This window comes from Rhincodon typus, chromosome 16 (assembly GCF_021869965.1).
Source record: "Rhincodon typus isolate 14 chromosome 16, sRhiTyp1.1, whole genome shotgun sequence".
NCBI lineage: Eukaryota > Metazoa > Chordata > Chondrichthyes > Orectolobiformes > Rhincodontidae > Rhincodon > Rhincodon typus.
This window is the reverse complement of record NC_063347.1, coordinates 17,201,286-17,218,047: the sequence shown is the minus strand read 5'-3', so window position 1 is coordinate 17,218,047 and position 16,762 is coordinate 17,201,286. Positions and strand designations below refer to the sequence as shown.

The following is a 16,762-nucleotide window of genomic DNA, read 5'->3' as shown; positions in this document are numbered from 1 at the left end:
GTCTCAATGCTTTCTTTCCCCTTTCACCGACAATAAAGCACTGCTATAGTTTCCAAGGCAACCTGCTTCACAATAAGAACCATTTCTTCTTATGGAAGCTGATTCTTCACCTACCTTAAGTCAAGAAACAGGCTAGTCACAGATAAAACTCCCTCAGTCATGTAACTAATTGCAATACGGATGAGCTATCAGACAACTTGGCCTTCTGAGAATGTGTAAACAATGTGCATCTTTTTGTTCCTGCTCACATTTTGGTTTATGCTTCCTCTGGATTTATTGGTCTGGATTTTCTGAGGGGTGACAATCTCATGCAGTTTGCAATCCCGTCATTCATTCTTTTTCACAAAAGAAAGGAACTCTGAATTTCTGACAGGAGGTTCCTCGCAGCGTTTCTTCAGAAATGTGGAATGATACTTCCATTCTGACAGTTCTGTGTAGTGCAGAGTTATCGGGGAAGAAAAACCACAGCTCCTTTGCACAGTTGGATCATTCTGATACGTAAAAGTCCTGACAGTAACTTTGACAACTGCTGTAAGTACATTAAGTGAGTATGAAGTTAGGTGCTCAGGAGAGTAGGATGCCAGATGGGTATGGTGCATGGTAAGTCAGGTGCCAGTTAGGTAGGTTGCCAAAGTGCTGGGTGAGTAGGGGTGCCATGTAAGTTGGGTGCCAGGCAACAGAATGCCAGGTACCTTAGGCACAAGATAAGTGGGGTGCCAACTGAGGACAGTGTCAGATGGGTAGGGTACCAAGTGGGTGGGGAGTCAGGGTGCAAGGTGGCAATGTGGTCAGGGGGTCAGGTAATTGATACAATGTTTAGGGTAGCTCATGGTGGGGAGGAGAAATTGGGTCCAGTGTGTCACAGGGAGGGTTGGTGTTTGTTCCTCAGTGTGTGTTGGGCCTGTTGTAGCAGCAGGGAGGTGGGTTTAATTGTTGGAGGGTCAAGGGTTGGGGTTCAGACCTGGCAGCAGTGATTGGAGGTGTGAGAGTCAGGTATGGGGGCATTGGCAGGGGTGGCTCCACAGGCAGCATGGGCATGGGGCAGGGGTCAGTTCTATTGTTTGGCCGTTATGGGGAGGTGGTAGGGGGTCAGGCCCAGTGGTTAGGCGATGTGAAGAGATCAGGTCCTGCAGGCGTGGTGGGTGTGGGGAGGTGATGGGAGTTCAGATGCAATGGGATGAAGTGGATAAGGTACAAAGGATAATCACATCCCAGGAGGTGGGTATCAAGGGTTTGTCAAGCTTGAGGATGTAAGTGGTCTGAGTGAGGTATCATTGGGTGTTTGTAAGGTAAGTATAGGGTCTACTTAATGTTGCTCAGAAGTTAGACGAGGTATTTATTAGTCTAAGTCAATACAGTGCCTGAGCAACTACTTAATTTCATTGGAACCCTTTAAAGTCTCCAACTTAAAGGGAAACTTTTGGAGTGTTCCAGGCATAGGGAAATTGTCAAGGCAAAAATTCCATTTCCTGGGCAATTCCTTTGGAGTCTGCAATGATGGGGATTCCACAGGGTCCCCATGTGCACCTCTGATGGATGCTGGAATAACAACTGCCTGACCAGCTGGAAATCCAGCCTTTATTTCCACTCCATAGTCTACTCTTCCTGTTTTTTCTGCGCATAGCCATCTTTGTGAATTGATGTTGGTAAATGAAATGGCAATGGCTTAAAGCAATGACACTTTTTAAACCCAGCATTGATTTTACAATAGATCTCTTACATAAGGTAACTTGTCACCACTCCCAGAAATACCGCAAAAGAAGATGGAGTATTTTCAAAAAAACATGTCTATTAAATAAGCAACTTTTAGGAGATAGCAAGGACTGCAGATGCTGGAGTCAGAGTCAATACAGTGTGGAGCTGGAAGAGAACAGCAGGTCAGGCAGCATCAGAGGAGCAGGAAAGTCAACATTTCGGGTGATGAAATGTGTAAACCTGAAACATCAACTTTCCTGCTCCTCTGATGCTGCCTGACCTGCTGTGTTCCTCCAGCTCCACATTGTATTGAAATAAGCAACTTTTGTTGTTTCTGGTTGTGCCGGGTTATTTTCTAAAGCTAAAAATGAATACGTATATTTATTTGTCTTCCTTAAAAAATCTGTGCCTAACATATATTCATGGAATGTTGTTGCAACCAAGTTTAATACATTTATTGACGAATTAGTAATATTTTAATACGTAGAGCTAAATTTTAAGAGTGAATTGTGTTACTTTTTTTTGGAGGGATTCTCACTGTGAGGCTCAGCAAGGTTTCTCACCATATCTTACCAAATTCACCTCATGAACTAGCTCTCCTGTCCCTATGGCATCCATCATTTTTGATTCTATTTTATCGTGCGCTGTTACCAGAACAGCTAGCCATTCACCAAATATATGCTGAAAGATCAGTGTCCCTAGCACCCACACCACATTTAAAAACCCATTGTGCACCTGAACGAGTCCTGGCATTCTGAAGCTACTCTGCTCAGTCAAGGATGTAAGCTGAGCATGTCAGAGAAGGGGAAGATGGCACTGACAGGAGCCTGGGATGAGGCAAAGGAAGGTGTCCTCTTCCTGGAGGACTAGAAAAGGAGACCACTCCACTAGACCCTGACAGACTGGTTTGAAGTCATCACCTAGGTCAGTGCAGTCTCAGTTGTATAGAGGAATCAATACTAGAAGGTGGTCACAAACTTTCTCTGTTCCACAGGGTAACTCTTCTCACTGTCACCTCACACTCACTCTATCTCTGCTACTTCACCCAAGGCTCATGCTCTACACCCTCACTTTGCGCGCAATATCGTTCCTCACTCCCTGTTATTTCCCCACACTGCTATGGCTTCTGCACTGTCTACTCACTCATCCAGGACACCTCACAAACATTTGACCACCTGCACCAGCTCTAATAGCCATTCCATCAACTTTCACCTCACTCAATTCCTGCCATTCTCTCATTCCAGGAGAGGACAGTCCACAACGGGGCAGTAAAAGCCCGGATGGGTATCCTACATTCAACTCCTCAGCCCCTACAAGAAGAGAGAATTGTAGCCCTTGCAGGAGAACTTCAGGATTGCTCCTGCAGGGATGCCAAGACATCCATGTCCCTACAAAACAGAGTAAGTTTCATTCCACTGCAACTCTCACCCTGCTGTCAATTGTCACTCATTGAACACCACTTCTAATCACTGGCTGCAACACTTTTGCTCTCGTGTCTTGCAGCTACCACTGGCACGTCCACTGCTTCTGCAGAGAAATGGCCAGCAAGAAAACCCTCGACATACAGACACAAATGCTCCAGAGGTTCCCAACAAAACTTCCAGGGCTTCTGGAAGGGAAGGAGCAGTATTTGCTCTACAGTAAAAAAAACTTCTGAAATCTGAAGATAACCAGATTATTTCCCCTCATCAGCTGCTGTAAGTAGTGACTTTAAATTAAGAAGTCAGAGACCCTTCTAAGTGTGAAGGAGTCATCCTGTGCTTCCTGCAAACAAGTGAAGGTATCTAGGGAAGAAAGATTGAAAAGTAGCATTCTGATCAGCAAAAGGATCGGCTCAGTAAACCCTGTGGACAGGGACCACTGAACTGCCTTCCTAGTCTTCCCTCCAGCCAGAAACTGATTTTTTTTTGTTTCCTGTCTGTATGTGTGGCTAGAAGGGGAGTTTTATAATTGGGTTAGAGTTTTAACTAGTACAGTTATATGTTGAGGTTCACAATGGCTCATCCGTAGTTTGAATCTATTTATGAATCTATAGTCATTCTTGCTAAGGACAGAAATCTGGTCCATCTTTCTGTCAACCTGGGATAAATGATAGGTCAACTGGAGAATTCTGTGTTCTTTTGAAAAACTTTAACTTTTGTGACACCTCCAGGATTGGTGGGGCTTGAGTTCCATCTTGCTTTCACAGTGAGGGGAAACATACGAAATAAAGCAATCATAAGAGACAATTTAATGCATAAGTGAACTACATTACAATGGCCCATGCAGAGTAATACACTTTAAACAGATGAATTTTTTAAACAACCAATGGAAATAATGAAAAGAGAAGATTTCACTTTCTCACGATGGCAAACAAACTAAAAGCAACATAGATCAAACATCAATTAACGAACATCTGTTGTATCAAACTAAAGAAAAAGCTAAGCTTCACGATGACTGACTAACATATTCCAAAACATGCCTGCCAAAACAATGTTAGTTAGTACTACAAATTTTTGACAGATGTCGAATATTAATGGGAAAATCTCCAAGTCACTCCCAACTCTACAGCGGAGGGTCAGCTCCTCCTGTCATGTCAGGTCAAAACTTGAAGAGCTCCTCAACAATTATTCAACTCTACCAGCGTCTTCATTTGTATAAAAGCTAAGGAATCCCTCAAAACACGTCAAAGTATGATTCATCTCAATTAAAATCGCTTAAAAACACGTATTGCTTTGTATATCACTCAGCCCCACAGAGTCTTTGTGGTATTTCCATTATAATTGAAAATCTGTACCTAGTAGGTGATGACAGCTGGAATCAAATTTAGCAGCATTTCTAAAGGATAAAAAACTTATCCATTGAATTTAAAATTTATTTAATAGATACATGTAATTCCTTCCTTCCAGGATCTCTCCTGTGCTTCGTGAAACATGAAGCAGACAAAGCAAATGCTAATGTTTGTTTCCATGACTACTTTTTTCCTGTAATAGGTCACCAGCCTGCCATCAGAGTCTACCTTGAGGGGTGCCACTCTGCATCAATCATAGTTGACCAGTGCACACTCCTGCTCACTAAAGACATATTGGAAGTTTTCACAATCTGAAAAGTCAACAAACACAGTCCTACTTTGAATACAGATTCCATGGACAAAGTTGTGAAGTGGGACTTGAACCTGAAACTTCTAGTTCAGAGGCAGAGGCAGAGACACTGTCCACTATGCCACAGCTAAACATGGTCCAATGGGCTGGGAAAAAAAAACTGAAAAAATAATTTGAGCATTTTGATTGATTTTGTGATACCTCTTGGGATAAAGGTGTCACATGTGACATATTCAAGTTGTGATATCTGTCTGGGATGAGAAAGGTAGTGTTCATTGATTAAAGAAGTGGATAATTAGATGAACCAAACATCTGCCTGTAAATGCATTTAAATGTAAATGACTATTGGCAAAATTTTTTACCAGCAGAAATCTTAAGGAACCATTTCCTCCTCATGCAATTATCCATAAGGAGCAGGTACCAGAAAATGTATTGATCAATTTGCTAAATATTCTCAGTTATCATTTATTTTAATGATCTCTCTGTACTATATATAGCCAACATTTCAAGTTATTACAAAATACATTGGAAAAATAATACAGAATTGATTCAAAATAATGACAAAACATTCATAACTTACTTACAAATGCTAACTTGCACTCTTCCTTTGACACTATGACAGAGTTCCTTAGTCTTCAAAGTCAACTTCTTTCCCAAATTTGTTTTATTCGTTCATTGGATGTGGACATTGCCGCTTGATGAGCATTTATTGACCATTCCTACTTACCCTTGAGAAGGTGGTGGAATGCTACATTCTTGAACTGCCACAGTTCATTTGTTGTTGAGTCATCCACAACACCATTAAGATCAGAAGTCACATGACACCAGGTTATAGTCCAACAGGTTTATTTGAAATCACAAGCTTTTGGAGCACTGCTCCTTCATCTGGTGAAGTTAATGCTCCAAAAGCTTGTGATTTCAAATAAATACCTGTTGGACTGTAACCTGGTGTCTTGTTGCTTCTGACTTTGTCCACCCCAGTCTGACACTGGCACCTCCACATCATGAACTCTTTAAAGACAGAGTTCCTTTGATCCAGCGACACTGAAAGAATGGCTATGTATTTCCAAGTCAGAATGGTGAGTAACTTGGGTGGGGGGTGGTGGTGAGAGCTTGCAGTTGATAGTGTTCCCATGTATCTGCTGTCTCGTTCTTCTAAATAGAAGTGGTCTTGTGCTGGAAGGTGCTATCTAAGGAGCTTTGGTGAATTTCTTCAGTGCATCTTGTCGATTTGTTTGATTTATTGTCACCTATTCTTACTGACTGTGGTCAGGAAGTTGAGGATCCAGTTACACAGTGGGAGCCAAGGGCTTGGTTGCGGAATTTAGAGATTAGTTTGTTGTTTGTGAGATGCACTGCTGCTATTGAGTGTCAGTGGTGTGGGGATATTTGTTGGTGTGGTGCTAATCAAAAGGCTGCCCTGCCCTGGATGGTGTCAAGCTTCTTGAGTGTTATTGGAGCTACACCCATCCAGGCAAATGGGAATATTCTATCACACTTCTGAACTGTGCGGTGTAGATGATGGACAGGCTTTGTGGAGTCAGGAGATGAGTTATTTGTTTCTTCTTCATTTATTCCTTCATCATTCCTAAAGTAACATACAAATCTCATATAATTCTCCATCTTTCATGCAACCAATTACAATTCCCATCAACCACGACACAATTAGAACTTCTGTGAAAGTGCAGATAAGCTTTACATTTCTTTCTGGCATTCCACCTTGCTTCTACTTAGTTTCTCATTTTCATTTCATTGGTATACGTTCTTCCTCAGCCATTGTGGTTCTGGCATCTTTTTTTTTCTCCTGTTCATAGCACTTCTATTTGCAATCCTTTACATATTTGATAAATGAGGTGGCAATTGCTTGAAACCATGGTTTCCTTCACATATTTGTATGTGACACAATATCTCTTACACTGCTATATCAGTTTACTACATCTCTCATAAACATCTCAAAATAAGATTAATATTCTTTTCAAAAATCTTACGTGGAGGATGTCTTGCAGAAACGTGAGATCTTGCAAAAAAGTGAGGTCTTTGTGGTAATGGCTTCTCATTTTCTGAAATGAAATAAAAGCAAGGATTGAATTTTATAGGGGCTTGAGAGATGTGGCTATAGTAGGATTTGTGTCAGAATTGTGCGAGAATCCAGTGAAGCATATCATAACATCGAGATTAACTCATTAGATCTTTTAGCCTCTGGCCATTGAAGTGGTCTTATAGCTTGTTAAATGCCTTAATAATATTGTTACTCACTTCATTGAGGTTTAGCTTCCTATCTTACCAAATACACCAAACAAACTAGATGTTAAAAATTCAGAGCAGGTGTCTGGTAATCTCATCTTGCTACTGGCTATAAGCATGCTCAATATTACTCGGCACCAAGCAGCATCTCAGTGTATGACCCATGAACACCAGCTTGTGTCCCTTGTCCACCAACATTGGCATCTGACATTTCCGATCCTTCTTGACCATCATGGCATCTCTACTTGCGGGCTGCTCAGGAACAGCATGATTGCGTTGTAGGGTGCACCAGCAACTATCATTGAAAGGCTTCTTTAAGGACACTGTGCACAAGGACAGGCAACTCACGGACTGGAACAGGCCGCATCTCAGGGGTGCTTGCTTGCTCTCTTAAAACTTGTTCACTGAGCACCAACCTGCATGGTCACAATATCCATGCCATACCATGCCATGTCATGCCATTACGTGCTTGTTAGTGTGTTGGTACTTCAGCCAGAGCCAAAGGCTACCAGTACTGCTGTATTGACATACTGTTTTGTGCAGACATCCAGAAAGGCTGCTTGTCATTAGGGATCTATCCAGGGGGAGGAGATTTGTCAAGTCATCAATCTAACCCCATCTCAATTTTCTTTGCATTTTGGGGCAAACCACAGCTTCTATTAATTTCATTTGTGTTCACTTTTTGTGACTGTAAATAAAAGCTCATGTTTGGAATTGTCAGATTGCTTGCCTGTATGTGATATTCCTCAAATGGACAATGAAACAGTGCAGGTGTCCAGTTGGTACTAGGGACAGAGCATCAGTGATACAGAGAGGATGATTAGATGGGATGAAGATAGTGACAGGTAAACTGTAAGTGCTGGTTGTAAAAAAAGTGACTAGGATGAGAGAACGGGATTGTACGTGCAAAGGAGTTTTAATCTTGCTGGTCATGTCTAGCCTAACATCGGTAGTGGGAACATTCTAGAATCTGAGATATAAAATTTGATGGCAGAACCGTTGGAAAGCACTAATGGGATTAGACATAATCAGCATGGGTTTATGAAAGGCAAATAATGTTTAACAAATCCTCTGGAGTATTTTTGAGGACGTACCTAATAGAACAGAGAAGGGAAAACCAGTGGATTGGTGTTTTGGATTTTCACAAGGTTTTTGATAAGGTCCTTCCTAAGAAATTACTGTGTAAAGTCACAGCACATGGAATAGATGATAAAATTTATTAGCATGGAACAAGAATTAGTAGGCAGGAAATAGAGAGTGGGAATAAATGGGTCTTTTTCCAAGTGGTAGGCAGTGACTAGTGGTGCATTGCAAAGGTCAGTGCTAGGGCCCCAGTCATTCACAATATATATAAATGACCTGGATGAGGGACACAAATGCTATAGTTATAAGTTTGTTAATGACAGAAAACTGTGCTGGATTGCGAGTTGTGAGGAGGAGACAGTGGTGAGCAGGGTTTGGTTCGAGCCTGAGGCGACTGTCTGTGTGGAGTTTACACATTTTCCTTGTGTCCGTGTGGGTACCCTCCAGGTGCTCCGGTTTACTTCTACAGTACAATGATGCGCAGGCTATGTGGATTGGCCATGGGAAATGCAAGGGAATGGAGACAGGGTAGGGAGGGTGATGGGTCTGGAAGGGATGCTCTTCTGAGGGTTGGCCTAGACTCGATGGGCTGAATGGCCTGCTTCCACTCACTGGGGATTCTATGATTCTGTGAGACCAGTCAGCTTCGAGGTGATTCAGACAAGTTGAATGAGTGGGTAAAAAATGGCACTGGCATTACAATGTGGCTAAATGTGAAGTTATACACTTCAGTGTGAAAAACAGAAAGGAAAAGTATTATTAAAGTGGTGATATACTGGAAAGTGGGGATGTACAAAGTGATCTGGGTGTCCTTGTATACTGATAATGAAAGTTGGCAGGCAGATCGATTAGCTGTACCACATCTTAGAACTTGGTGCCAAGTATCTTGGGACTGCCATGATGCCTGAGAATTCATATGTTCCTGCTGCATTTCAAGGGCTGGATGCTTTACAAGGATTGTTACTGGAGGGCTATCCTTTGCAACCATGACTGATTATTCTATTATGCAATTCCCGATTGTTGCCAAGCGTTATGTACCAATGCAGCTAATTCTTGAAACAGAGCCATCGTGGACCAGGCAATAGGACCTGGTGTGGATGAGGTCTGATGCTTGGATCAGTCTGATTTGGGGGGCAGGTTTGTGGTAGTTGGGGGTGGGGTGTGCATCTTGCAATACTCAAGTTCTTTTGCTCTGCAAATTGGACCAGGCAAAGAGGGGATGTGAAGAACAGGGCAGCTGCAGCAGTCTTTCATAGAGATAGATTACAATGGTGAAGTGTCTTGTGCAACTAGCTGGACAGGACTTAATTAACAACTGGGTTCCAATATTTGTGAGTTGGGTGCAGTGATCATTCATTAACTGTAAATTTGTTGTTAAACAAAAGGCTGTTACCCTGGGCAGCTTTTCTTTGCTTTTGCTGTTGTTGGATGAAAGTGAACATTTATTTGTTGTTTATTTGCTGTTTGATGGTTTTCCGACGTATGTTATCCCCATATTGAACAATGGGAAGATGTTATGCTTTGCTGGGCATTAGGGAAACAGTAGCACTCCTTTAGACAGGGTTCTAAGTTGGGATGGTACTAAGGATAGATAACCTGTGTCGCTGCAGTTACAATGACAGTCAATCAGAGGGCTGATGATTTAAATAAATAATACATTTGTAATGTGTATTTGCTAATAAAGTGTCACATTTGTACCCTCAGAGGTGCTTCTTATTCATTCCCCTCCTACATTTGGATAGTGACAGGATGTTCCTGTTTGGCAGTGCTGGACCTGGCACACAGCTGGACTTTAAAAGTGGTGCCAGGACTTGGAAAACTGGGAGGTCTTTGTAGTGCAATTATTTCCGCCATTGCTGAGTGCACGATAGCACGAATAGGACGTCAGAGAGGGGTGATACGTAGGTCATGAGGTGAGCTGTGAGTTAACTCAGTAGAGCTCACAGAAAGAAACCCTCCTTGATAATTCTGAAAGTGACACTTTGCTGATTTTTGGTAAAGTTCAGCCTTAACTCTACCCAACTTAGAAACCATGGATTGTAAATTCCCACTGGGGCCCTCTACTCCATCATCTAGACTACAACAGGTGAATAGAGGAAACCTGCAGATATTCCCCAGTTTATCATAAAAATTGTGTCAATTGTGGCTCAGCTGGTTGTGGAATTTCCTAGGTTCAAATTCTAAAGATTTGACAAAAGTAGCCTGTCACTGTGCCCTAGTACTGAAGATGTTCGGTACTGTCAAATGTTGCTCTATTTTGGATCAAACATTAAACCAAGATCCTTCACAGCTATTCAAGTACACTGAGGAAGGACGTACATGGGAACAGAATATGTAGCTTTTTAAATCAAACTCACATACATACACTGACTAATATATATGGTGCATGTCAATTGCAAAATCAAGATATAATCAATGTTAATTTTATTCAAACATTACCATCTTCTGACGGTTTGTCAGCCACAAAGCTTCCATTCTTATTTTCCTCTGGTTTTGTGACAACCATTGATGTTAATGGGGTTACAAAGCTGTACTTGAGTGACAGTTCCAGGATTCTGTCTGTTAGGTTTCCCTTTTCATTTGTCTCTACAGAAACACTGAATGAAACAATAACAATTAATTTATTACATTTTGCTATCCAGTTCAGTAAATACTTCTGCTGCTATTTAAACAAATGTTCCAGCAATCATTTTCAATGATTTTTTTTGTGTATATGTAATCTAAGTAAAATACTATTATTAATTCAAGCTGATTTGCAACAGTGACAGCTACAGTTGGTAAGGACAGCATAGGACTGATAACAAAAATATTAACCTATCTTTCCGGTGCTGATGGACTGGTCATGATACTTACCAAACACTGCTTGTACATAAACTACAAGTTTAAAATTTCAATCTTAGAGACAAAAAGTTTTGGTAACTTTACCGTTTCTCCAATAGCTGTTGTATGGTTAAATAAGCCCACAGTCGCTCAGTGAAATCACCGAAAATGTATTGCTGCTGCGCAGTAATATTTTCAATTTCTGATACCTGCACTTCAGCTTTTAGAGTTAGGTTTTCATTAGCCTGTTAGAGAATTAAAGTGTAAGGCTGAACATTATAGTAAAATGTTTGGGAAAGTATATTACATTTTGTTCTTTGTTCGATGACATAAATTCATAATTTGCAGTTAATTATACTTTAAAAATACCGTTAATTTGTTATATTTTCATTATTACATATTAGGCACAGCTATTTTTATCAACTGAAAACTAAAAACTGATAGGATTCTTGATATATATGAGGTGAGCTGATAGGGCAGAAGTTTATGTCTTCTCCCCACCCCACCCCCAAAAGGAAATTCAGCAGTCAGCTGACAGATCTTGAAGAAACCTCCTCCTCAGCCACAATGTGCTGTGGGCTGCAAATTAGTGTAGAATGGGACTTCTGCCCCTCAGTGGAATGAAGTCTTATTGTTTGAAGCTGATGGCCAATCTGACTGCAGGCCCACCAGGAAGGCCTTATGGATAAATCAGTGCCATTGGCTGGCCAGGATTTGGCCTATTTTGGCAGGGAATACTGGGGTTGTGGTGGAAGGGTTGTGGTGGGGCTAGTGGCTGGGTTTTAAGACCATGCAAAGAGGCAGGAACAAGGTACTATTTAGAACATAAGAACTAGGAGCAGGAGTAGGCCGTCTGGCCCTTCGAACCTGCTCCGCCATTCAATAAGATCATGGCTGATCCTTTCGTGGACTCAGATCCACTTACCCGTGTTCTCACCGTATCCCTTAATTCCTTTATTGTTCAAAAAAAATCTACCTTTTTTTTAGAAATATTTACTGAAGTAGCGTCAACTACTTCACTGGGCAAGGAATTCCATAGACTAACAATCCTCTGGATGAAGAAATTCCTTCTCAGTTCAGTCCTAAATCTGCTCCCTCTAATCTTGAGGCTATGCCTTCTTGTCCTAGCTTCACCTGCCAGTGGAAACATCCTCTCTACTTCTATCTTATCTATTCCCTTCATAATTTTATATGTTTCATTAAGATCCCCCCTCAATCTTCTGAATTCCAATGAATATAATCCCAATCTACTCAGTCTCTCCTCATAAGCCAACCCCCTCAACTCCAGAATCAACCTAGTGAACCTCCTTTGCACCCCCTCCAGTGCCAGTACATCCTTTCTCAAGTAAGGAGACCAAAACTGCACACAGTACTCCAGGTGTGGCCTCACCAGCACCTTGTACAGCTGCAACATAACCTCTCTGCTTTTAATTTCAATCCCTTTAGCAATGAAGGACAAAATTCCATTTGCCTTCCTAATTACTTGTTGCACCTGCAGACCTACCTTCTGTGATTCATGCACAAGGACACCCAGGTCCCTCTGCATAGCAGCATGCTGCAACTTTTTACCATTCAAGTAATAATCCTTTTTACTATTACTCCTACCAAAATGTATGACTTCACACTTATTTACATTGTATTCCATCTGCCAGACCTTTGCCCACTCACTCAATGTATCTGTGTTCCTCTGCAAAGTTTCACAGTCCTCTGCACACTTTGCTTTGCCACTCATCCTAGTGTTATCTGCAAACTTTGACACCCTACACGTGGTCCCCAACTGGATGGGACTCAAGCTCAAACAGATTTGATAATAAATTTTAAAAAAGATAGTTGGATAAATACTTTAAAGAAAAATGCTTCAAGGCTACAAGGCTACAAGGAAAAAGTAAAAAAGTAAAGTCAATTCTTTAGCCGTTTCTGCAGCCATGATGGCTTTCTCAGATGTCTCTCTATGATTTTTGGAGGTTTTGGTTTTGTAAAAGTTGTTGTTAGGAAAAGTTTACAGTCTTTATTTCAAATAGCGGGTGGCACAGTGGCTCAGTGGTTAGCACTGCTGCCTTACAGTGCCAGGAACCTGGGTTCAATTCCAGCTTTGAGCAACTGTCTGTGTGGAGTTTGTACATTCTCCCTGTGTCTGCATGAGTTTCCTCCCATAGTCCAAAGATGTGCAGATTAGGTGGATTGGCCATGCTAAATTGCCCATAGTTTCCAGGGATGTGCAGGCTGGGTGCGTTAGACATGGGAAATTCAGGGCCCCAGGGATGGCATGGGTGTGAGTGGGATGCTCTTTGGAGGATTGGTGTGGACTCAATGGGCTGAATGGCCTGCATTCACACTGCAGGGATTCTATGGGTACAGTGAGTTAAATAATTTGCTATTGCACTGCAATGTTGTATTCTACCAGTAATGTAAATGAATGATTTCGAGTAGATTTTAGAGAGTACTTACAGTTTGTGCAAAGACCTCTGCAATGAGTGACTCCAGGTTATTATCTGAAATCTTGCCAGCCACTACGATTTCTGACCCATCAAAAAACTGCCTAAAATTGGACTGAGTTAACTCTGAAATGGCTTGCTCTGGATATTGCAATTCAATATGCAAAAGTAAAGGATTCGCCACCTCATCGTAAAAGCCCTGTTAGAAAAGAAAATTAAAGAACTGAGCATATTTTTAAAATAATCATAACATCGACCAGTCTTAGCTTCGAAACTCATTTTAAGCACGAACTGAGGTCAGAATGCATTTGGATGGTGATTTACTCCTAATATTAAGTACTTTTAGGATTTTCCAGCTAGTTTTAACTCTCACTGGGCAGTTCGTTTGCCAGAGAACATCCTGTAATTATTTAAAGTACTATTTGTTTTTCTTTTATCTTTCCACGCATAATGTGCACGAGGCAGAGAAACAACATTGTTGGGTATGTTTCTGTAGCTAACTTTTCCTAAAACAATTTGATGGCCTGTCACCATTGAGTGTCTGACACTTCACAGGGCATAGTGTTGGATAGGTTTGTGGAGGATCATATATCAGACAAGATGTCAAATTGAAGTTGGATCTCTCTGTTCAGACAGATGTAAAACTCAAAGGGTACCACCAAGTGATCTTCCTTCACAGTAGACCACTCAGGCTCTTTAGATTCTGACCAAAAGGAGGATTGCAGCTGATCTATCTGATGTGTTTTTCACCAATGTGACTGTGATGAGAATCCACCATACAATGTGATAAGCAGAGATGTAGATTCTAGTACGTTTTGAAGAAATCTTCAGACGAAGCTTTAAGAAAGCTACTCGAGCAGACAGTCAGTAGAACATTGAAAGCTGAACATTGAAAAAACCTGCAGAAGAGCAGCTCCTGGCAAGATTCAACAAAACCCACTATGCAGTCAATAATGTCGACGAGATTGTGGAAAGGATGGTAAGTAAGTTTGCTGATGACACAAATATTGGATTGTGACAGAGAGGAGGCATATGTTGGGCTTCAGGAGTATATTAATGGGTTGGCCAGGTGGGCAGATCAAGGCAGATAGAATTTGACCCTGATAAATGCGAGGTGATGCACTTTGGAGGAAGGAACAAAATGAGGAAATACTCAATGTATGGCAAGACAGTAGGATGCTCTGAGGAACAGAGAGATCTTGGGGTACTTGTTCACAGATCCCTAATGGAGGCAGGACGTGTTAATAGCTAATTAAGGAGACATATGGGATACTGACCTTTATCAGCTGAGGCGTGGATTATAAGAGTTGGGGGGAAGGGGGCGTCATGTTGGAGCTGTACAGAACTTTGTTTAGGCCACATTTGGAGTATTATGAACAGTTCTGATCACCGCACCATAGAAAGGGTGTGATTGCACTGGAAATATGCAAAGGATATTTGCCAGGATGTTGTCTGGGTAAAGCATTTCAGCTATGAAGTGAGGCTGGATAGGCTTGGGTTGTTTTCTTTGGAACTAAGAACGTTGAGTGGGAATGACAACTGAACAACCAGGAACACTACAGACAACTACCTGTCGATCTGACCGAGGAACACGCCTGTCAACTCAACAGACTGATCATGACCTTTGATCCAGACCTTCAGAGTATCCTCTTGTCCCATGCACTTCTCGCGTAGGAGGCTTCTACTGCCTTCTGACCCTGTGTGAATACCTCTCTGGCATCTTGAAACCCATTGTACGAGCTTCTGTCGTGACACTACAGATTTCTTACACAACACTCAACGCCCACGGACCAGTTGAACCAGGAACATTCCTCGTCACAATGGATGTTTTGGCAGTCAACACCAGCATCCCCATGACAATGGCATCACTACAACAGCCTCAGTACTCAATACCAACAACTGCCAACTTCCAGACACCATTCTACAACTCATCCACTTCATCCTCAACCACAATGTCTTCACCTTCAACAACCAGTTCTTCATCCAGACACATGGAACAGCCATGGGGACCAAATTTGCACCCCAATATGCCAACATTTTCATGCACAAGTTTGAGCAAGATTTCTTTGCTGCGCAGGACCTCCAACCAATGCTATATACCAGATACATTGACAACATTTTCTTCCTTTAGACTCAGGGTGAGCAATCACTGAAATGACTACAGAGCATATTAACAAGTTTCAGCCCACCATGAAACTTACCACAGACTTCTCTTCAGAATCAGTCTCATTCTTGGACACATGCATCTCCACCAAGGACGGACACCAAGTACATCACTCTACCGCAAGCCCACGTATAACCTCACAGTGCTGCACTTCTCTAGCTTCCACCCTAAACACATTAAAGAAGCCATCCTCTATGGACAAGCCCTGTACATACACAGGATCTGCTCAGATAAGGAGGAACACGACGAACACCAAAAGATTTTGAAGGATGCTCTCATAAGAACGGGATACAATGTTCAACTCATGGATCGCCAGTTCCGACGTGCCAAGAAAATTTAATTTCAGAAATGAGCCAAATAGACCATAGAATGGGACGTGTTGAGGAAAACAATTCTCAAGATTAAGAATTACTTTCAAGGTAGGTTCTAAATCAGAAACTGAACAGGTATATGCAATTTTGTATTCATTTGTGACTATAGCTCATTATGGTGTAGCCCAACAAGGCACAAAAGAAACAACAGATATTTCTGATAAATTTGTGCAAAATTTTTACTAATTATTTAATCTTAGGGCAAACAAACATCTGAAAAGAGAAAGATTAAATAGTCGAGTTCAACATCAAAGGAGGCACTTGTAGTGGCAATATCACTGAATTCGTAATCCAGAGGCCCAGGCTAATGCTCTGTGAAACCTGGGTTCAAATCTCACCATGATGGCTGGTGGAATTTTAAATAAATTACAAATCGGCAATTAAAAACAGATCTCAATAATGAAGGTCAAGAGGCTATCAATCTGGTTCACTGATTTCCTTTAGGGAAGGAAGCTTTCAGTCTTTACCTGGTTTGGCCTACATGTGACTTAAGATCCATAGCAATGTGATTAACTCTTAACCGTCCTCTGAAGTGGTCTAACCAATCATTCCATTCAAGAGGAAATGGATAGACTGGCCTTTCCATCAACAAGCATATCCAAAGAAAGAATAAAGAAAAAGAATGTAGGGGAGTCAATAGATAATAATCTCCAGAAATTAGTGGATAAATGTAACTATGGATCTTGGAAGTCAGAATTCATAAATGACTGAATTCTTATTGGAGATAATAGGAACTGCAGATGCTGGAGAATCTGAGGTAACAAGGTGTAGAGCTGGATGAACACAGCAGGCCAAGCAGCATCAGAGGAGCAGGAAGGCTGACGTTTCGGGCCGAGACCCTTCTTCAGAAATGGGGGAGGGGAAAGGGGT

At 41.6% G+C, this 16,762-nt stretch overlaps 1 protein-coding gene across 1 annotated transcript in view; it reads right to left on the bottom strand.

Annotated features, from left to right (window-relative positions):
- Positions 1–16,762, bottom strand: part of LOC109934844 (inter-alpha-trypsin inhibitor heavy chain H3-like) — a 96,055-nt gene that overhangs the window by 53,585 nt on the left and 25,708 nt on the right. The window contains exons 13-16 of the mRNA XM_048606762.1: positions 13,371–13,556; positions 11,028–11,167; positions 10,542–10,699; positions 6,764–6,835 (exon numbers count right to left, since the gene is read on the bottom strand). Of these exons, the coding sequence (XP_048462719.1) occupies positions 6,764–6,835; positions 10,542–10,699; positions 11,028–11,167; positions 13,371–13,556 (556 nt within the window). The remainder of the gene's footprint in view (positions 1–6,763; positions 6,836–10,541; positions 10,700–11,027; positions 11,168–13,370; positions 13,557–16,762) is intronic.